Raw genomic sequence first — 18626 nt, 5'->3', positions numbered from 1 at the left:
GGACACAATGCTCTTTTAGAACGGTATGGAGATAATGCTGTCTTAGCTAGCATTCTCTTCTTTCAGAAGAGATGAAGACTGTCAGGCTGTTGCTGAGAAAAAGGCATCTCCATTTCTCTCTAGTATTGATTTTTGACATACCTTGAAAAGTACTTTTAGAATTAAAAGGCATTTCCTATGACTGGGATAGACTATTCTGTTAGGAGTTACAGATTGCGTTAGGTTTATTACTCTTCAATTTTTAGATGGGTCAAGTGAACATATTCAACACTAGTAAGTGGCCAAATATGATATTCTTTATAGCTTCTATAGCACTTACATTTCAAAAGTCCTGCACAAACATTATGCATTTCCAATAATGTAATTTTCACTCAGTGCATGATTTACTTTCCTTATAAGAGGCCAAATTTCTTTATTATTTAAAGTTAGGGGACTTGGTGAATTAGATTAGAGAAATGAGTTCACTAAATTTGTGAAAAGGTTTATCAGATAAGCGAATTGTAATATAAGGCACATATTTGGCATTACAGTGATCCTTGATAATCTTCTACTCTGTCTGAAATGATGATGCACAAAAGATTTGGAACTGGGATTGAAAGGATGTTGTGAGAAGCTGTTTATACAGTTGTTGTCCTGCTATTTTAGTTTTTAACAGAAATGGTGCAGGAAGAGTCACTATAAAAATGCTATTCCTGCTTTTATTTCCAAGTTTCCACTGATTTGGCAAACCTTAACTCTGGAATTCATCTTTGGAGAACATCTGGCTCAATAGCATGAATGGAAGCAGCAAGTCTTGTGGTCAGAAATGCAGTTATCATGCAAGAAGAATTTCACTAAAGCACTAAACTCAAGTTCTCAAGTTTTTGAATGAGTGGGCTAAGGAGATTTACCTGAGCTCAGACAATAGCTAATCTTTCACAAGATGTGCAGTACATTAACCCTGTCTACACCACACTTTCAGTGTATTGCTTGTTTCATAGAAATTAATGATCTGTTTCACAACTCCTCCTGCACTCACTTCTGCAGTAATCTCGTCACACGTTTCAGATATGCTAAGTATGAGCATTATAGTTATTAACAATCTCATTGTACTTTTTAAGAGTGGAGGCATCTGGACCCAAATTCTCACTCCTTACCTAAAAGTCATTTTAATTGGAAGCAGGAAATACTACAGCTTCTGAATTGCTTCGTACTATTGCTGGACCCTTGTTAAGTAATTTGTATTCCACCTCAGAGGTAGAAGTGGCGGCTATATTTGAAGTACTTGATTCTTGTGCACGGAATCTGTTCTGGCTCAAACTTAACTGGAAGGTCACCTTCAAAATTATTTTCAATTTCTTAATAGAAAAAAATATCTACCCAACTCTCTACAGCACACAGAAGATTAGGCTGTACAGGAAGACACAAAAATCACCATGAATTCCAGCATGCTTTAATACACTGAACATTGAATTTGATTCTTTACAAAACTCAAGTGCTAGAGCTCGAAAATCCTCTGAGCTTGTGATCTGCATATTATTACTGCTTTGATTCCAAAAATCTGCTTCAGTAAACAGATAAGCAAATTATATATTTTTAGTGCTAGCATTTTCTAAGCTGCTGGTGAGAGGAACTAATAGGACACATTTCTACAAGTCTCAAGGGGTTACACATTTGCAAAAATTAGTTAATGCTGATCTCTTTCACTGCTACACTAATGACCATTCTGACTAACAAAGCAGCAATTTTACTCAGTCTGTTTAGAACATCTACAAAACACAGGAGAGAAGTCATGCCTGGTTTTGTATCACTTGGTTATACATGTCACAGAAACTTCCATATTCAGTCAAAGCTTATTTTGCAGGAATTTTCTGGTATGGCAAGATATGAACTAAAGTTTCAGTATGCTAGAAATAAAAAAAAAAAAAAAAAAGACAAGACAAATATGCATTTTTGATCTAGTCAGAAGAACTGTCCTCTTGACATTTCCCTTCCTTTCAAATGCTATTCAGTATAATCTGGAGTACAGTATAATGCAAAGTGACATCTTTTCACCGTGAAACAGACAACATTCTTTTGGAAATATCACACTACACTATTTGTCTGAATGAGTCAGCCTCTAAAGAGGCGATTAATATTTACATTCTTAAGTACACATTTTATATTCATGCCACAGAATATACAAGATAAAGATTTATCTGACAGATCTCATTTTCCCCCGGTTACTTCTCACCCCAATCAACAAAAAAATTCCCTTACATTTTAATCTAGACTTCCTTAAAATCTTGCTGCAATTTCCATGCTAGTTGGAACATGGTCCTACTAACAGGAATTCACAAATATAGCTAGGAAGAACTCCTTTGTAAGACTTGACCAAATTGTGCAAGATTTTATCAGACTTCACAGTTGCTGTTGGTAGCACAGGTCATGAACTGATCAGAAATTACTTCTTCTAGTGTGATGACACCGAGGAAATGAATGCATCAAATCACACCCAACAGTTTGAATGGATGTGTTTTGGAGAAAGGAGGATTATGGTGGGGGAGTGAACTTGAAGTTTTAGGTTTGTCCAGTTTTGTGGCAATACAAATGCAAACTCCTAAGGTTGTATTTCCATCTGAGAACTCCCTCTTCCTCCCCCCATGGTGGGGGCTAAGAGAGAGAATAGCCCAGACCCACTAACCATGGGCTAGAAAAATTCTAACTGAACAGGTCAGTTTTGACTACCAGGGTAAAAGGTGATGAATGTAATGGAGACCAGCAAGCAGGCTCCCGTGTGGAAGTTAGAGTAGTCTAGTCCTGGATTCTCCAATCAGAAGCATTCAGCACCTTCTCAATACACACTTAATACTAAGCTTAGCAAGAAGAAAAGGGCATTGCATTCTTTTTTTCCTCTGTATCAGGGGTCTCCAACCTTTTAAAGCATGAGATCGCTTTTTGAATTTAAGTGCAATCTAAGATCTACCTCAAATATAAATACCCTTGCCCTGCCTCCTTCCTACCCCATATACAAGGCCCTGCCCGTGCTCACTCCATCCTCCCTCTATTGCCCATCCTCACTCACTTTCATCAGGCTGGGGCAGAGGGTTGGGGTGCAGGCTCTAGTCTTGGATTAAGGGGTCTGGAGTGTGGGAGGGGCTCCGAGCTGTTTTTGGGGCAGGGCGTTGGTATGTAGGAAGGGTTCTAGGTGCAGGCTCTGGGACAGCATTTGGATGGATGGATGGATGCTTGAGGCTAGGGGTGCATGAGGGGGTTCATGACTAGGGTAGGAGTTTGGGATGCTGGTGGCTCCTGGTTGGTGGTGCAGTAGGGCTAAGGCTCGCCCCTGCCCTGGCCCTGAACCACTCCCTAAAGCAGCCAGCAAACTCCATCCCAGGTCCTGTTGTGCCCCCTCTCTTCTCTGTGGAGAAAGGATACAGGGTGGGAAAAGGGGCACCCTGACATCAGAGACCTCTCCTGCCCTGCACAGAAAGCATGAGCCTCCCACGGGGAGGGGCAGCTCCAAGGCAAAGTGGGGAAGGGGCAGCTGAAGTGCAATCTCTTGGCCAAACCAGTCAGGATCACCTGTCAGAGGCTCCAAGATCTAACAGTAGATCCTAATCTACTGGTTGGTGATTACTGCGCTATATACATTCAGTCATGACTCTGCTGGAATTGGAGGCACTGGTACCTCCCAATAAGTAATAGACCACAATTTTTCATTGAACTATTCCTGAATATCTTAAGTCAACAGCCACTAGCTTTGGATCATCATCAACTCACGTGAGCTGTTTAGTTCCAGGATGTTTAAGGTCCTATACATGTCACTGGTATCTGAGCAGCAGTCATTAAAGTCTCCTACACGAGACTGTATGTACTGCATTGGGATCATTCTTTTTTAGCTCCTCAGAGAGGTACAACCTGTTCTCCCCCTAGAACTGCACACCTCTTTCATGTTATTGTGTGTGCGCGTGCTCGCCAATACCCACCCCAGCTTCCCTTTTACTGACGTCATCTTGTTACCTGCATAAGATTTTTTTATTTAAGCTTTTCCATTTCTGCTACCTAGAATAAGGGATCATCTCCTGTCTAACATGTGCCCCATGGCCAAGTCAGGTAAGCAGGGGAGTTTAATATGCAAATAATATTTTAGGTGTTTTCCTGTTTGATAAACTTTTCATGTTTTGAGCTAACTAAAGAAGTGTCTTAAAAGTCTGCTACCACCATTGCTGGGCCAAGCCAAAAAAAAACAAAAAAGGATACTGAAGCCTTACCCATGGCTGACCTAAGGAAGTTCAGAACTCAAATCATATCACAACATGAACCATTTCCCCTTATTTTTTGCCCCTGAACTGCTGACGACATTAATTTTTCATGCTGCTTTTGTCAGGCCGCTACTGTACAGTAACCAGGTTTATAGAGTTTATCATTGTAATGAGATAATATTTAAAATGAAAAACACAGCATGACTGCACTTTCCAGAAGAGTTTGTCATTTGGATAGTATCTTAGAACTTCCGTTTAGTATGGAATGCAAAAAGCCAGTCTTCACTCCAAGCCCAGAAACACGAATACAAGCAATCTTGATATCCCAGAAGCTGCCTAGCTGATCAAGTTTCCTTAACTTATTTTGTTTACCAATTAACATATTGGTAATTTACACTCTGTTCCCCTTTGGGCAAAGATCCTGAACTCATTTCTGGGCTAGGCTGTGCTCAGATTCATGCAGCATTGGCTTACCTCTATGTTTAGCTCCAATTATGGGAAACTCATTTCCTAATGACCATGTTATTTAAGATGGGATTTTTCCAAATCTAATGCTAATTATTCAGATGAAGTCCCACCCTCACTTAGTAAATAAGGAATAGTCACTGGCGTGAGCTCTCTCAGGAATACTATTCCTATTAATTTCACCAACTAGTTTAGCCACAGAACAATTTGTTCTATCCCCTCTCTTCCCTCCCTCTCGCCCCCTCCCCGTCTGGGATTTATTTTTTAACAGCTAAAGAGAAACAAAGACAGGTTCCAAAAAGAACAAAGTCATGGAGAAGCTTAAGATTCTCCTTCCACCTCCAAGAAGAGTTTGGTTTTGGTACAAACAAATGGAGAAGGCCACAAAAAGTCTTGCTAAAATATTGCCTTTTTTGGTTAAAAGTTCATGTGCTTTTAGCTTTGCAGCTGGCTGGGAAATTAAGTGCTGTGCTTGTTTGGGCTGATTCTTCTCTGTGGCAGTTCAGTGTAGTGAAGGATGGTCACGCCTATTCTGTGGGCTATACTGTTCGATTAGTTGTTGTGAGAGCTCTGGAAAGCATGCTGTACATAATTCAGTGAACAAGGTGAAGGTAAATTCTCTACCCTAAAGAGTGGGCCATAAGAAAATCCTGCTCCACACAAAGAATTACTAACTTTAACACAGTACCTTTACATGAGAACAAAAAGGTGGTACTGTTAGAGAAGAACAAAGGTTGCTATAAGATCACCTGGTTACTCACTTGAGGTCTATATTCAGGCCTACATTTAGCTTATTTTTAATATATGCAGCCATCACAAAAAAAGATTTTTAAACAAATTCTCAAATAATTTTAGTACCCATGAAAGCAAGAGCCTGAAGCCATGGGCTTGCAGAAGGAATAGCAACATCAAACGACAACATAATATCCCGCTATGCAATGTTCTTAACTCACCTCAGTCTTGATTTACCTATTTCAGTGTGAGGTTGAGGTTGCTAACTGGCCACTTCACCTTGAATGGTCTCTTAGAGTCTGTCAACTACTTACAAAACTATTTAGCTGTGTCAGTATCTTTCCTAGACCTGAAGAAGAGCTCGGTGTAGTTTGAAAGCTGCTCTTTCACTAACAGAATTTGGGCCAATAAAAGATATTATTTCACCCATCTTGTCTAATATCTTGGGATCAATATAGCTATTGACTAACTATTCAGGTAATTTCAGTTAGTCACCAAGCTGATTTCAGCACATCACAGTCTACATGGATAGCAATCAGATTTCCTTAAATTATAGATCAACCCTATGTGACTATTTTAGGGAGTTTGAGCTGTGCATCACTGTGAATTGTGTCTGCTATACCCACCCCTACAAAATTTTTCAAGATAAAGTGGGGTAAAGCCACTACAGTTGATCTCATTGTACAGCCTGTCAAGTTCCTCTGCCTTGCTAATCAGACCAGATTTAGAAAAGCATGTCACAATGCCACCTTTTGCGGCTGTTGCTAATTATGTCCCTTGGGAACTTGCTATTACAAGAAAATTTTCTGAATAAAATGCTCATGATAGTTGCTGGAGGCATGGGGAAAATTCTCAGTGGTACTTAAGCCAGGAAAGGAGGAAGAAGAGCACCTTTGTAATAGGCCCACTTCCATAATAACAAGAGCCGACAAAATGTACCTTGTTACAGGCAGAATTGGTGAAGGGAGGCAGCCACATAGACTGAGGTAATTTGTGGGAAAAAACTAAATCTCTCTTCAGGTTGTCAGACAAATTAGAGCAATGTAAAGTAAGTTGTGGGTTTTTTTAAAATAAAGGTTTAAGGAAAGGATAGAAAGATTTGATGTCTATTATAAACAGGATGAAGTATTTTACATGGTTTAAGCAAGACATTCTTTTAGTGGTAAATATTGTCTGAATTCTTTTTATATGAAATGTATTGAACAAGCACGTTTGTTTAGTAGCATGGAGAAATCAGTCTTTTGGAATTTGTGGGATCTAATGTTTCCGCGAGTGGGAATGGGATAAAGCTTCAAGAAACAATGTGGGACTAGGTGTAAGTACTATGGGTGGGAGTCCATAAATAGTTCCAAACAAGGCTCTACTTCACAAGAAGCAGAAGCCTAAGCACATTTGCCCAGAATTTTCTGCTCTCTCAAAGATTGTTGGTGGTTACAAACTAGCTTTGTCTCAGCTAAATGCCCTCTTCTACTTTTGCCTACTTAAAAAAAAAATCCATTCACTGGCTGAAACTTCATGAGGGATAGAAGCAAGATCTTGTGATCCCATAGAAACAGTGGCATTCCTAACATCAATTAGATGTGTTAATATCTGAGTAACAAGATTTACACTGAGTTAAAGTGTCCTCTCTCAGGTTCAACACACAACTTTGGCAGAGCACAGTACTAATAGTTTTGCCCATCTTTTTTACTGGCTGCTACCGTGAGAAACATGTAAGCCCCTTTCCAGCTCTCTCACTACTTTATCCTTGAGACATTAGTAATAGGAAAGGCTCATAGAGTAGTGATCTAGTACAGTTATCCTGCTGGGGCAGTCTTTTGGTTCTACTGAGGACAGGTCATTTCACAGCTCCCCTCATTAACAGGGCTGCTTCCCCACATTTTACATCTGTCTAGTCTTACAATGAAGATGTACACACTGCATGGCCAAGGGGTGTTGCCACAGACAGTGCTCCAGCCTCCATTGAGCTCAGTGGGTATTTTGCCATTGTATTCAGTGAGAACAGCCTCAGTGCTAGTAGCAGAGAATACTCCTCTTAAGGACGCATCAGGAAAGTTTAATAGATTATGCACCTGCCTCCAGCAATTAAGCCTCAAAAGAGATTCACCAGGGAGGCAGTCACAGAGTTTAACCATGAACTTTTTTTTTTTTTTTTTTAAGGTGACAGGAAAAAGAGTCTTGCAGTACACAGGCTGGTCTCCCTGGCAGACTCACTAAGAACTGAATAGGCAAGTGTACTCTCACCTTCACCACCCTAGCAGTTGCTTCAAGGGTAGGGCTGAAGCACGCTGGAAGGTTAGGCTAGGGAAGCTCACTGTGACTACCTATATGGTATCTGTTCTAGAGGTAGATGGGACCTTGCACCAATTCTGTCCTCTTCTATGAGCATATCCACTGTCACATGTTTGACAGGAGCTCAAGGAGCCACAGGTTAAAACTATAAAACTAAACTGATGGCAAGTGGGTGATTTCCTCCTCTGGATATGCTGAACATATACCAGCTCAAAAATAGATTTGCAGGCTGCTTATCTTTTTAAACAGGTGGAGTAGTCCACAATTCCATAAGTGGCAATATTATTAAAACATTCCCCCTTAAACGTTAACCTCTAAGCTCTTAAAGTTCTCACAATAATGCAAGTGACAATGAATAAATGTACTATAATATTACTCTTATCCATGCCATTCCTCTGCTAACACATGCATCCCTATCTCTGGTTCACAAGATTTATCAGAGGTTAAGAGCCGGACAGAACTTGGAAGCCCCTTGTTAAATATTGGCAGCACTATACTGGTCAATATAAAAATTGGAACAAAGAGCCCCAAAATCTTTGAGATCCCTTTCTTCACAATAAACACTGAAGGCCTTTTAACCACCTTCCCAAAACGGTTTCTATGACAAAAATTCTTCCAAGGATTATTTAGAAAACATATCCCACAAATCAAAAACTCAAGTCTTGTGCCTGTTTGAGACAAGTTAGACTCTTCACATAGAAATTAAGACTACACTGAAAATCCTGGAAGAGGGAAATAGGAAAGCTTCATGAAGTATCAATGACTAACAAACATCTAATGGCAACATGAACCTCAAAGCAAACTTTAAAGATACAATGAATGATTGTGTGTTTTCAACTTCAATGAGATTGTGGCCCATACAAGATATCCCCATAACATTTTCCACATTTAAGCTGTATTTCAGTTTGTCTACATCAACGGCTGAGCAGTTCAACAACACTGTGAGAAGCTAACATCTTAGCTCTGGAACAAGCCACTAGAATGTCTGACCTACAGTACACAGTTTTCTAGGAACAGAATTAATAAATACAATTATATAGTGGAAAACATGTACACATTGTAGCCTAATTTCTTTTTAAAAGAAGGCAGAATAAGAAGGTTTTTCAGGTTAATCAACAGCCCAGGGAAATGCCAACAATTCTTAAGGACTCTTGTCTGTATCTAGGGAATAGTCTACTATAGACTTGTTAAAGGGTGACTGTCTGTCCTTCTGAATAGAAGAGAGGTCGAGGTGAACTACTTCACTTTCATAAATCAAAAGAAAGAAAAAAAGTGAAAAAGTGAGAAAATCTCCAGAGTTCAAACATTTCTTTAAAACCCAAACTTTAAATACTAAATGGGCTTCATGGCTGCCATTTTGAAAAACATTAGTTTGGCAAAGGGCCCTTTTGATTTCTATTTGAAATGTAAGAGCTCACAGATAATCCATTGAGAATCAAACTCCCACAAAAGGCTTTTTGAAACAATCATGGTGCTTGTGAAGGACAACATTTTTGTGCAGAAAATAAAACATTTTAATGCGCTACAATCCATTACACATATATTCTTACATTTCCTTTCAGTAATTATTCATTAGAAAACATTTAACGTCACTGCAGATTTCACACTGGGCAGTCTGCACACAAAGGAGTAGAGTTGGCCCATTTATAAGGAACTGAGGCCTTCTTTTCTAATCTGAGAAATTCCAAGGAGGTGGGGCCTACCAGACAACGGGCAAGCTAAATTGTGCGGTTAACGGTCAAAGCCCCCCTGCCTACTTTGACACTCATTTAAAGATGACAAGGAACAATAGAGATTTGTTCTTTGCAACTCTTTCTTGTTATGCGGTCTACATCGGCTAAGCTGGGCGGTTCAATACATGAAACCGGTACAGATATTCTGTTCCACCTGCCATCTCTCACCCCCACTCAGCCCCATCTCTTTTTGGCCCCCCTCTTCCATTCCCCACTCTAACACAATGAGACAGGTAAAGAATATCTTTAAAGAGTCCCATTCAACATGTCAGCTTTAATAAAACAATTGCCTGTCAGGTTCATATGAGGAGCTCAAATTTTGGGTTAGTGCCAGTAATCCTGCTCCTCAGACACAGGTTAGCAATTCCTCTATCCTGGTATGAGGAAAAAACATCTTGGGAACAGTCAAATATCTAAATGACTTCAAGGTACAATACTGTGAGTATGCAAAAAGGCATTAAAGATACTGATAAAGAATTACACTCAGTTATGAGGAATTGTTTTACACTAAAATGATACTGATTTGCTGACTACTACACCAGCGGCCTGCTGACCCCAGTCCAAGTTCTTTGTCCAGACACTGCTGCAACCCCCTGTCCACCTACTAACTCCTCTAAAGGAAGTTAGTAGACAAGTGAACTGAAAGAACTAATTGCACAGTACATAATTCAGAACAAGATTTAAAACTTGAACAACATGAAAAATTAGAGCCCTCTTCTTCATACATTTCATACATTTTCTAATACAGTTACCACTGTGCTCAACAACGACACACTCCATTTGTTACCCGAGCCAAAGACAGCTGCTGAATCTTCATTATTTGCAGAACATCATGTCTTGCTAGAAGCAGAGTAACTGCTGAATGAGCTCCATAAAAAGAATCAATGCTAGATAATAAGCCTGGTATCTTCAACCGGAAAGAAGAAATTCAGGGTTGCAACTTCTGGAAGGGAAGAACTATAGATTTATGCAACCCTGTGGCTTGAAAGAGAACAGTCCTTGAACTATATCAGGGTAATGTAGAGTTAACGGAATAGGGTTTTCTCTATGTCACAGTAGCAAAATACACAGTATGACTAGTATCCTTTCCACTTTGATGTCTGACCCTATACTTCAGCCATTTTAGCTCTGATGACAAAAGAAGAATACACAATGCAGCAGGACCATTTCCCTGTATTTATTCTTTCCAAGTTTTTCTACAATCACTTTTCAAAGCGAAACTATAGGATATTTAATTAGGTTGTTTATTATAGCCTCCAGTATTTGCCTATACCACACCTTCCTTTCAGGTTACAGTATATTTTTATTATAGTAATCCAGCCAAGATTAGGCTCCACTGTGCTTGGTGTTGTACATAAGTTTAATAAAATGAAGCCCCTGACCTGAAAAAATTACAAACTAAACAAACAAGACCGAATAGGAGAAAGGAAGCGTTATTTCCATTTTATAGATAAGAACATAGAGATTAAGTAACTAGCTCAAGGTCACATGGAGTCTAGGGCAGACACAGGAATTGAACTCAGCTTTTTCAAGTCCCATTCATCTGCCTGAATGCCAAAACCATCAATATATTGTACAAAAAAAAAATAAAAAAAAAATAAAAAAAGCAAATGTACTTTTAAATCCCAATTGAATAATTCCTCCTTTCTATACAAACTCAACACTAATATGGAACAAGCAAATGCTATTTGACACTCTCACCTTCTGAGAAACTACAGGAGAAATTCATGAGCTTTAAACTAGTAAGCAAAAGTAGTGATGCAATATGGACATTTTAATTTTAACAAAATAAAAGTAACACCAAATATTCTTTACACAGACAACTAGTTCCATTTTAATTATTTTAGGGTGCTTCAAAATGTTCAGTAAATTTTGAAAAGACTGAAATCCTTGTAGTCTGACAATTATTATAGTTTCTACTAGGAAATAATTTCTGAGAATAGGCAGCTTTTTTTTTTTTTTTTTTTTTGAGGAGGAGGAGGATTTATAAAGCATGACAAAGTTCTAAAAAAATCCCACAATAATCACTAGACCAAAATTTAAATGAGTTGAAACCAGTGACTACAGCTATTGTAGTATCCAAGTTTAAGCAATGGGTTTAAAAACACTGCCTTTCCTGGAGTGTTATTGACATGATGGAATACTTACTGGAAAATTAACTTATCTTTATGGTAGTATTTTTATTTTCAGTTATAGTTTTCCTGTATTTTGTAGAGTATAATATTAGTTTAACTTGATAAAGATCAGTCTAGCTGCTGGGTCAGGCAAAGTATCTACCTTTGGAATTCTATTGGCACACCTGCAGTGAATTCTCTGTCACTAGTAAGTGCCATTGTTAATAAAACCACACATCTTGTATTAAAACAGGGGACTACAGATTTAGAGAGTGAATCACTATCTCCAATTACCCTGAAGATTGGGCAGCCTCATGCTAATAATAAGCAAATGCACTTCATTTTCATTATAGGTAGGGAAACAACATATCCATCTCTTATAGATATGGACAAGGTGGCTGTTTTGGGCAGCCTTCTTGCCGGTTCCTTACACCCTAATTAAGTAATTCAGGCTTCAGATATTTGAGTAACATGATCTTCCTCGCATGTTAGTGGCTGCTGAGCAGCAGTCTCATACATTTGTCTTGGACAGTGAGGCACAGGGAATGTTCTGCCAGGGTACGTTAGCCCAGAAGAACCCAGACAAGGTTTCTGTGCTTATATGACACCAGTTTCAACAAGTACAATATTAATCTGATCTGTGCAAAGCTTCTTAGAAAAGATAAATAAACCAGCCCACACTGTCCAGTTTCCCACCTCCAGCTTTGGCCATCTTTGATGTGTCAGAGAAAGAAGAAAAAAATTAAACACAACAGCAACAACAAGACAGCACCTCATGCCCCAAATACAATGAGGAGAAAAAAAGTTCCTTTTCCTTGACTCTTGAGATTTTAGGAGCATAAGACATGACCCAACCATGCAGACAGTTTAAACACAGACATTATACCAAAGACGTGGACAATATTTGTTGATAAGACTGCCTCAACCAGCAGGTAAAGGACAAATTGAAGCATCACAGAATAATGTAAAAAAGAGTGACCTTTTCACCCAGAAAGCCATTTCTAACTCCAGCCCTTCTACTGCCCCTTTGATGTATAATGCTGGCTAAACCTGTTCTTTCTGCCAAAAGAGAGTTGGCCACTGTTCCCACCAGGCATGGTCATCTCCACCTGAGACATATATGGTGAAGACTATGCACTCAAGTATAGAAAGAATGGGAGGTGTCTTGTAACAGACTGGGTAGGGAGTAGTGGCTGAAGGAAGAGGGCTCTAGAGGATAGCATTGTAGTTTTGGGGGCTCCCTTCATTTGTATCTGGATTCTCAAGTGTATGTGGAAGGGAGGGTGGCTTTTCCTCTCTCTCTAGAGTACCTTCTTCAAAAACACATGGGTTTTTCCATACATCTGGTATGATATGTATTTTCTTAAAATGCTTTGTTTTAAAAAAAAGCAGTTTGTTTCCACTGTAAAGCAAATCTCTTGCCTTTTTTCCTTCTCTTCTTCTGAAACTAACTTACTACTTCACTTCATGTCTCCCATTCTTTGCAGCTCTATAAAACATCAGTTCAAGTTCTGATGGGCTCTCAATTTTATAGTGATAAAAGAAACATTACACTATAGGACATTTTTTTTTATAAACCACCAAAAGATTAACAGCTTACCATCTCTTCTTCCATATTGTTACAGAGCAGAATAATTACCCATCCTTCCTAAACAACAAGCTGACCTTTGTGAGTACTTCATATGTTGATGTTGCACTACCTGCTGGAGATGGTGATGACTCAGCTGTTTATGCTTATAGGTGGAAGGATATTTAATTGCCAGAGATCACATGACACAGGGAACTTCTGGTAAAAATTAGGAGAAAGCGGGTGCACAAAATACATCACTTAAGGTCATGATTAAAAAATAAGGTGTCTGTAAGTTAATGGGTGTCATTTGGAGGCAGCAATGTTCCCTTATTAAAGGCACTTTAGGCTTGGTAATTATGCAATAAGTGGCCGAGTGGGTATTATAGAATGGTAGCTGTAACACCTCCTTGTCCTGGAAAGGAAAACTATGGCATAATAGCTCATCTACTAAATGGCTTCTGGAATAGAAGAGAAAATATACTCTTGTACCTAAAGGATGATTTTGTGCCCTAAGCTAGGAAAAGGGAAGATGCAGGAAAGAATACTTAGCTGTAATATCTTCAGAGAAATATAGTAACTAGTCAGTTTATTAGTATCAATAACTTCTCAACAAGTCATGAGATGCTGTAACGTCTCCATATATTAAAACTTCCACCTAAATTGCATGGGTGACTGGTCATCCTACAATTGCATTACAAAATCTAATTTCCTGAGGCAATCTCAAAATCAGAAGATAATCTGATCCTTATAAATTTACTCTAGTTTCTTTTAAGATGCTACAAAACTTTTAAAGTTCTAAGACTATTTGAGTTAGAAGATGCTATTAGAAAAATGTTTATTTCTGTGGGACTTAGACAAAGCCTAAATGTAACTGAAATGAAGTAACTTTACATTGAATTACCACATGATTGTGGGGAGGAGCAGGTAGGGGAATGTTATTCAATCTTAACAATTACTAATATTTGGAGACAAAGGATGCCGTGGGAGTTAAGGCACTGGTTTAAGGCAGAGAGATGTGGGTTCAAGCCCCTACTCCAGCATAGGCTTCCTATGTGACTTTGGGCAGTTACTTAAATCTCTCTATCTCTTTCCTTCTGTTTCCCATCTGCACAAGAGGCTTAAACTGGAGGTTGTTAGTAGTCCAAGCCAAAAAAACCCAGCATAAGTCAGAGCTATATAACCTTGGTGTGGGCAAGGTGATAATTACCCTTAATGTTGGTTAATACTTGTGAAGCTAGAGCTGATTGCAGTTTGTAGTGGCAACTGATGTAATGGGACAGTCCTGACTGTGTAAACAGGGTAAGTGGATTTTTCCAAGGAAAAAGGAAGGTTGATTAGCCCTTACGAGCCTGTAATTCTTTCTTGCAATGATCCATTTTATTACTGAGGGTTATTACTGAATCCAAATCTTCCTGGAGTTACAGAACTTTCATTTTGCGTTGGTAGTAAATTAGGAAAGCAAGAGGAGGGAGAGCAATAGAACCTGTTCAATCCTGTACATGCAGAAAGCTTTCTCACAAACACTGCAGCTACAATGTTCTATCTAAAGGCACTGTTCAAGTTCATTGCCTTGCACAGAGTTCAGCTGTCTCATTAAACTGAGACAGTGACAACATATACTGCCACAATGAATGCACTGAGAATATTTGGGGCAGTCTCCTTTAAATCTGTAACTAAGCAAAGGGGCAGTCTGAGAAAGAAGTGAAATAAAGACAAAGACAGGACTAAAGCACTGTTAAGTGTACTCTACCCACTCCAGGCATCATGTTTTCTTTCTTTTTGCCTTTCATTAATGTTTCATTAATGTTTTTGTAAAATTTCCTATTTTTGTGACTGGTGGCCAGCTTTTCCCTCCCAAGATTAGACTGCTAGCAACACCCTCTTGCCAGCAGCCCTCCCTGTAACTGTGGCTATTTTCTGCAACAGGCTCCCTGAGGGCAATCAGTTTGGACCATGAAATAGAGAGTAGGGTGAAGCTTTATTTATTTTTAAATGTAAGTTTACAAAGTTCTTCCACTTCTTTAGACAACTTTGAAAATCCCAGACTTGGTGCTTAACCACTAGAAAGAAACTGCTCTATCATACAGAGGAAGGTCCATTGAGATTACGGTCTAGTTCAGATATCAATAAGGCCTTCTAGAAACAAGTGCTAGGTGGTATGACATAAAAAGTTGAAAATGCTGCAACAATCTTCACAATATTCTATCTACCCAGATTTTGTCTACTGTCATCATGATTCCTGTGTAGTTATATGGTATCTCTAAAACTGGCCTTCAAAGGGGAAAAGTGAGGTGTGAGATTCTGCTATGGATTTTTTTTTAACCTTAAAAATTCAGGTCTTATTTACTCTGTTTTTCCTGGAAGGATGAATGAGAACTAGTAGTTTCTCATCACTGATGGATATCTCAGTGATCAAGAAGACCTAGTTAACAGATAAAGGGAAGTTATCCGTATTCTGCTTACTTTTGTTTGACTGTTTTAACTCAAATTCCCAACAAACATTTGGAAAGCTGGAAAAAAAGGTCTAATAACAAAGTTGCTATGCCCCAACCATCACTAACCAACTCCATGGGTCTTTTTAAAGAGACCTCCACTAATACAGAAAGGTACAAGAATAGAAATATCAGGAATTTCAAACATAAAAGCAACAAAAAAAAAATACAGGGAGGAATGCTTTTCTGGCCTTTAGATACATCATGAAGAGGAAAAAAGGGGGAAAATGACCCCAAACAATTCCTCATCTTTAAAGCCCTGATTTAGCAAGGTATTTAAGCCTATGCACTAACAATCTGCTTAATAGCTTCAAGGGGTAGCTGAGTTAGTCTGTTACAGGGAAAAAAACAACAAATGGTCTGGTAGCACTTTATAGACTAATAAAACATGTGGATGGTATCATGAGTTTTTGTGGGCACAGCCCACTTCTTCAGATGATCAGAGTTATGAGTTTAGGATGTCTGTCATCTGAAGAAGTGGGCTGTACCCACGAAAGCTCATGATACATGTTTTGTTAGTCTATAAAGTGCTACCAGACCATTTGTTGGCTTTTTTTGTTTTTAATGTGCTTAATTAGGCATACGTGTAAGTACCTCATAACATCAGGAGGGTAAAATGTCAGGTTCTGGGTAACTCAACATAGGCTGTTCAATACCGAAATTGTATGATGATTGCATTGAAAATGTATTGCTATATTTAAATACATACAACAATGTGGTCTCTATATTTGAATTACCCTTGAAGGGTTAAATTAAGCCATACCCCAGAGTAGTAGCTTTGGAAAGAACATGCATACTAGAATTAAAATTGTTAAAAAGTGTCTCTGGTGCACAATACTCAGGCAAAACTCCCTAGATTAATCAAACACTCTAATCATCTCCCAAGTTTAACTATCAACGTTCCAACTGATTAGAAAAGGCAAACTCCCTGTCTCAGATCAAGTGGTAATATGAAACAGTTAAAGATCACATTATTTCCAAAAATATATATAGATAGATTTCATTAAAAATTAAATGCAATAGAACATCTTTTAACTTGAGTATGGTGACCTTCTTCTGGGGCTCCTTCTATCTGATGCAGACCACTGTAGCTAAAGTAATCGTTCAGGCTCTTCCCTGGGCCACCTCTTTTATTCTGGAATCAATTTGCTTGCTTATTTCTTGGCTTCTACAACACGTTCTTTTGTCTTCATTGTGCCAACAGCACAGCTTCAGTCTAGCTTACACTTGTCCTACCTCTGAGCCACTTCTCCTCACTGCTTACCTTCTTCTCCTGAGTCTCTCCTCTACCCTTGGATGTATCTCCCTCTTCTTATCTGCCAAACTGATTCTCTCTCCATTCAAATCACTTCTTGAAACACCTCTTCTGCAAAGCCTTTCAACTCCGAGCCTACACAGGACATCTACTTCACGTCATGAATGATTTTCATGACGTGCATTGTAAGCCCAAACTCTATTGGCTCTAATGCACATTATCATTTGCTTTATAGGTAGAAAGAGGAGATGGGAAATTTTTTTTTTCCATCTCTGAATGGGACTAAGCATAGTGAGGTTCAATAAATAATAGACTGCAAAATGAAACTTCTTTTGCTGCAGAAGAAGTACTTAATGAATAGGAAGGAAATGGCTCTGTCTCAAGATTACAGCTTCATCCAGATGTTCACGAGACAGTTCTGGAGTAAGTAATATGGGGTAGACCAGGATGCAGCTCAGATACTGTAAAAATTTCAGATTGAACAGACATTGCAATGCTTCGTGGAAGATGTTAGTTTTGAGGTAGGATTTGAAGGAAGTTATGTGGGAGAAGAGGTAAACTATCAAAGCCATTGATGCATGTTGAAATAGGCCTGTTTTCATAGCTTTACAAACTCTTCTAAATCAGTTCAGTTCAATTCTAGTCAGTATCCAGAAATCAATTTGCATTAGTGATGGCTATCACTACCTTGCACTAATTTTTATTTCCTGTACCCGATATCATTTCTACCAAGTAAAGACATTCCTTTGTAAGTTTTTCTGCAGTCTATGGCACAGTGAAAATTATCAGCAAAAACCTGACAACATGCATCTTGATTACAAGATGTTACAAGCCTCTATATTTTAATATGCTGTGCAAAAAGTAGCTGGCTTTACACTTATCTGTTATTTACATGGTTAATCTTTATTTATAGTACAGTGAAGTTGTTGATTCAGTTATAGCATCTTTAAAAGTTTATTTAAGTCCACCTGAATTTAAATTTCTGAGTATGCACATATCAAATATAAAAATAGTGCTTACTCTCTGTCTAAAAGAAGTACTGTCTAAAAGAATACTGTCTAAAAGAATCTTTACTACTGATCTTTTTTAAATCAGTCTATGATCAATAGCTATTTGTCTGCATTACATCAGTAATGTGTTCTCTATGAATATTCATTCAAAATCACTGCACCATATCTAATCTATTCTAATATAATCTTCACACATTTGCCGAAACACTTAATGTCATCTAGAGACTCTGCATCTACTTCGACTAATATATACATGGTTACATCTACTAATAAATTAACATTACCTGTATGTCCATCTTGAGTGCTCTTAAAGCCAGTTGTTTACAATTATTCCAGTTGAACCATTCAAAACTTGCTTTGAACTTGTTTATGGTCCAGTGTAGCACAATACTGTGCAGCAGGTCTGACAGGCTACTTCCTCACCTGAATGGAGCACTGTTAATAATTTACAGTGTGAGTCAGTGACTGTGTTCTATGGATACTTGTATACACATATTGGCTGCCTCTCAGAGATAAGAACTAGAAACCGTAACTTCTTTGAGATTATATTGCAGCCACTGCTGATCTTTGATTAGTCAGTTACATTACATGCTAATCACTAACTACTGAAATAAGTAAAAGAGCATGAGTGCATCATAAACTCCCGCTGGAGTCACCTGAACCTAGAGTAGTCCAGCATAGCATACACAATGCTAGTATGTTCAACTGTCTTTTCAAAACCCTAACCCTTAGGAGATGAA

The 18626-nt window shown here is 38.5% G+C and overlaps 1 protein-coding gene across 4 annotated transcripts in view; it reads right to left on the bottom strand.

The window, feature by feature from the left end:
- MYO1H (myosin IH) overlaps positions 1–18317 on the bottom strand; it is a 60228-nt gene extending 41911 nt beyond the window's left edge. The window contains exon 1 of one of the 4 annotated variants that reach the window (XM_075898823.2): positions 18171–18317. In XM_075898823.2, coding sequence (XP_075754938.2) covers positions 18171–18182 — 12 coding nt within the window. In that variant the 5' untranslated portion in view covers positions 18183–18317. Of the gene's footprint in view, positions 1–10179; positions 10358–13159; positions 13288–18170 lie in introns of those variants that run through there. The other 3 variants (XM_075898822.2, XM_075898821.2, XM_075898824.2) reach the window with 3 other exon arrangements.
- Positions 18318–18626: the final 309 nt, after the last annotated feature.

This window comes from Pelodiscus sinensis, chromosome Z (assembly GCF_052426305.1).
Source record: "Pelodiscus sinensis isolate ZL-2025 chromosome Z, ASM5242630v1, whole genome shotgun sequence".
In the NCBI taxonomy this organism is placed as follows: Eukaryota; Metazoa; Chordata; order Testudines; family Trionychidae; genus Pelodiscus; species Pelodiscus sinensis.
The sequence above is the reverse complement of the archived record's forward strand: the minus strand, read 5'-3'. Positions and strand labels throughout refer to the sequence as shown.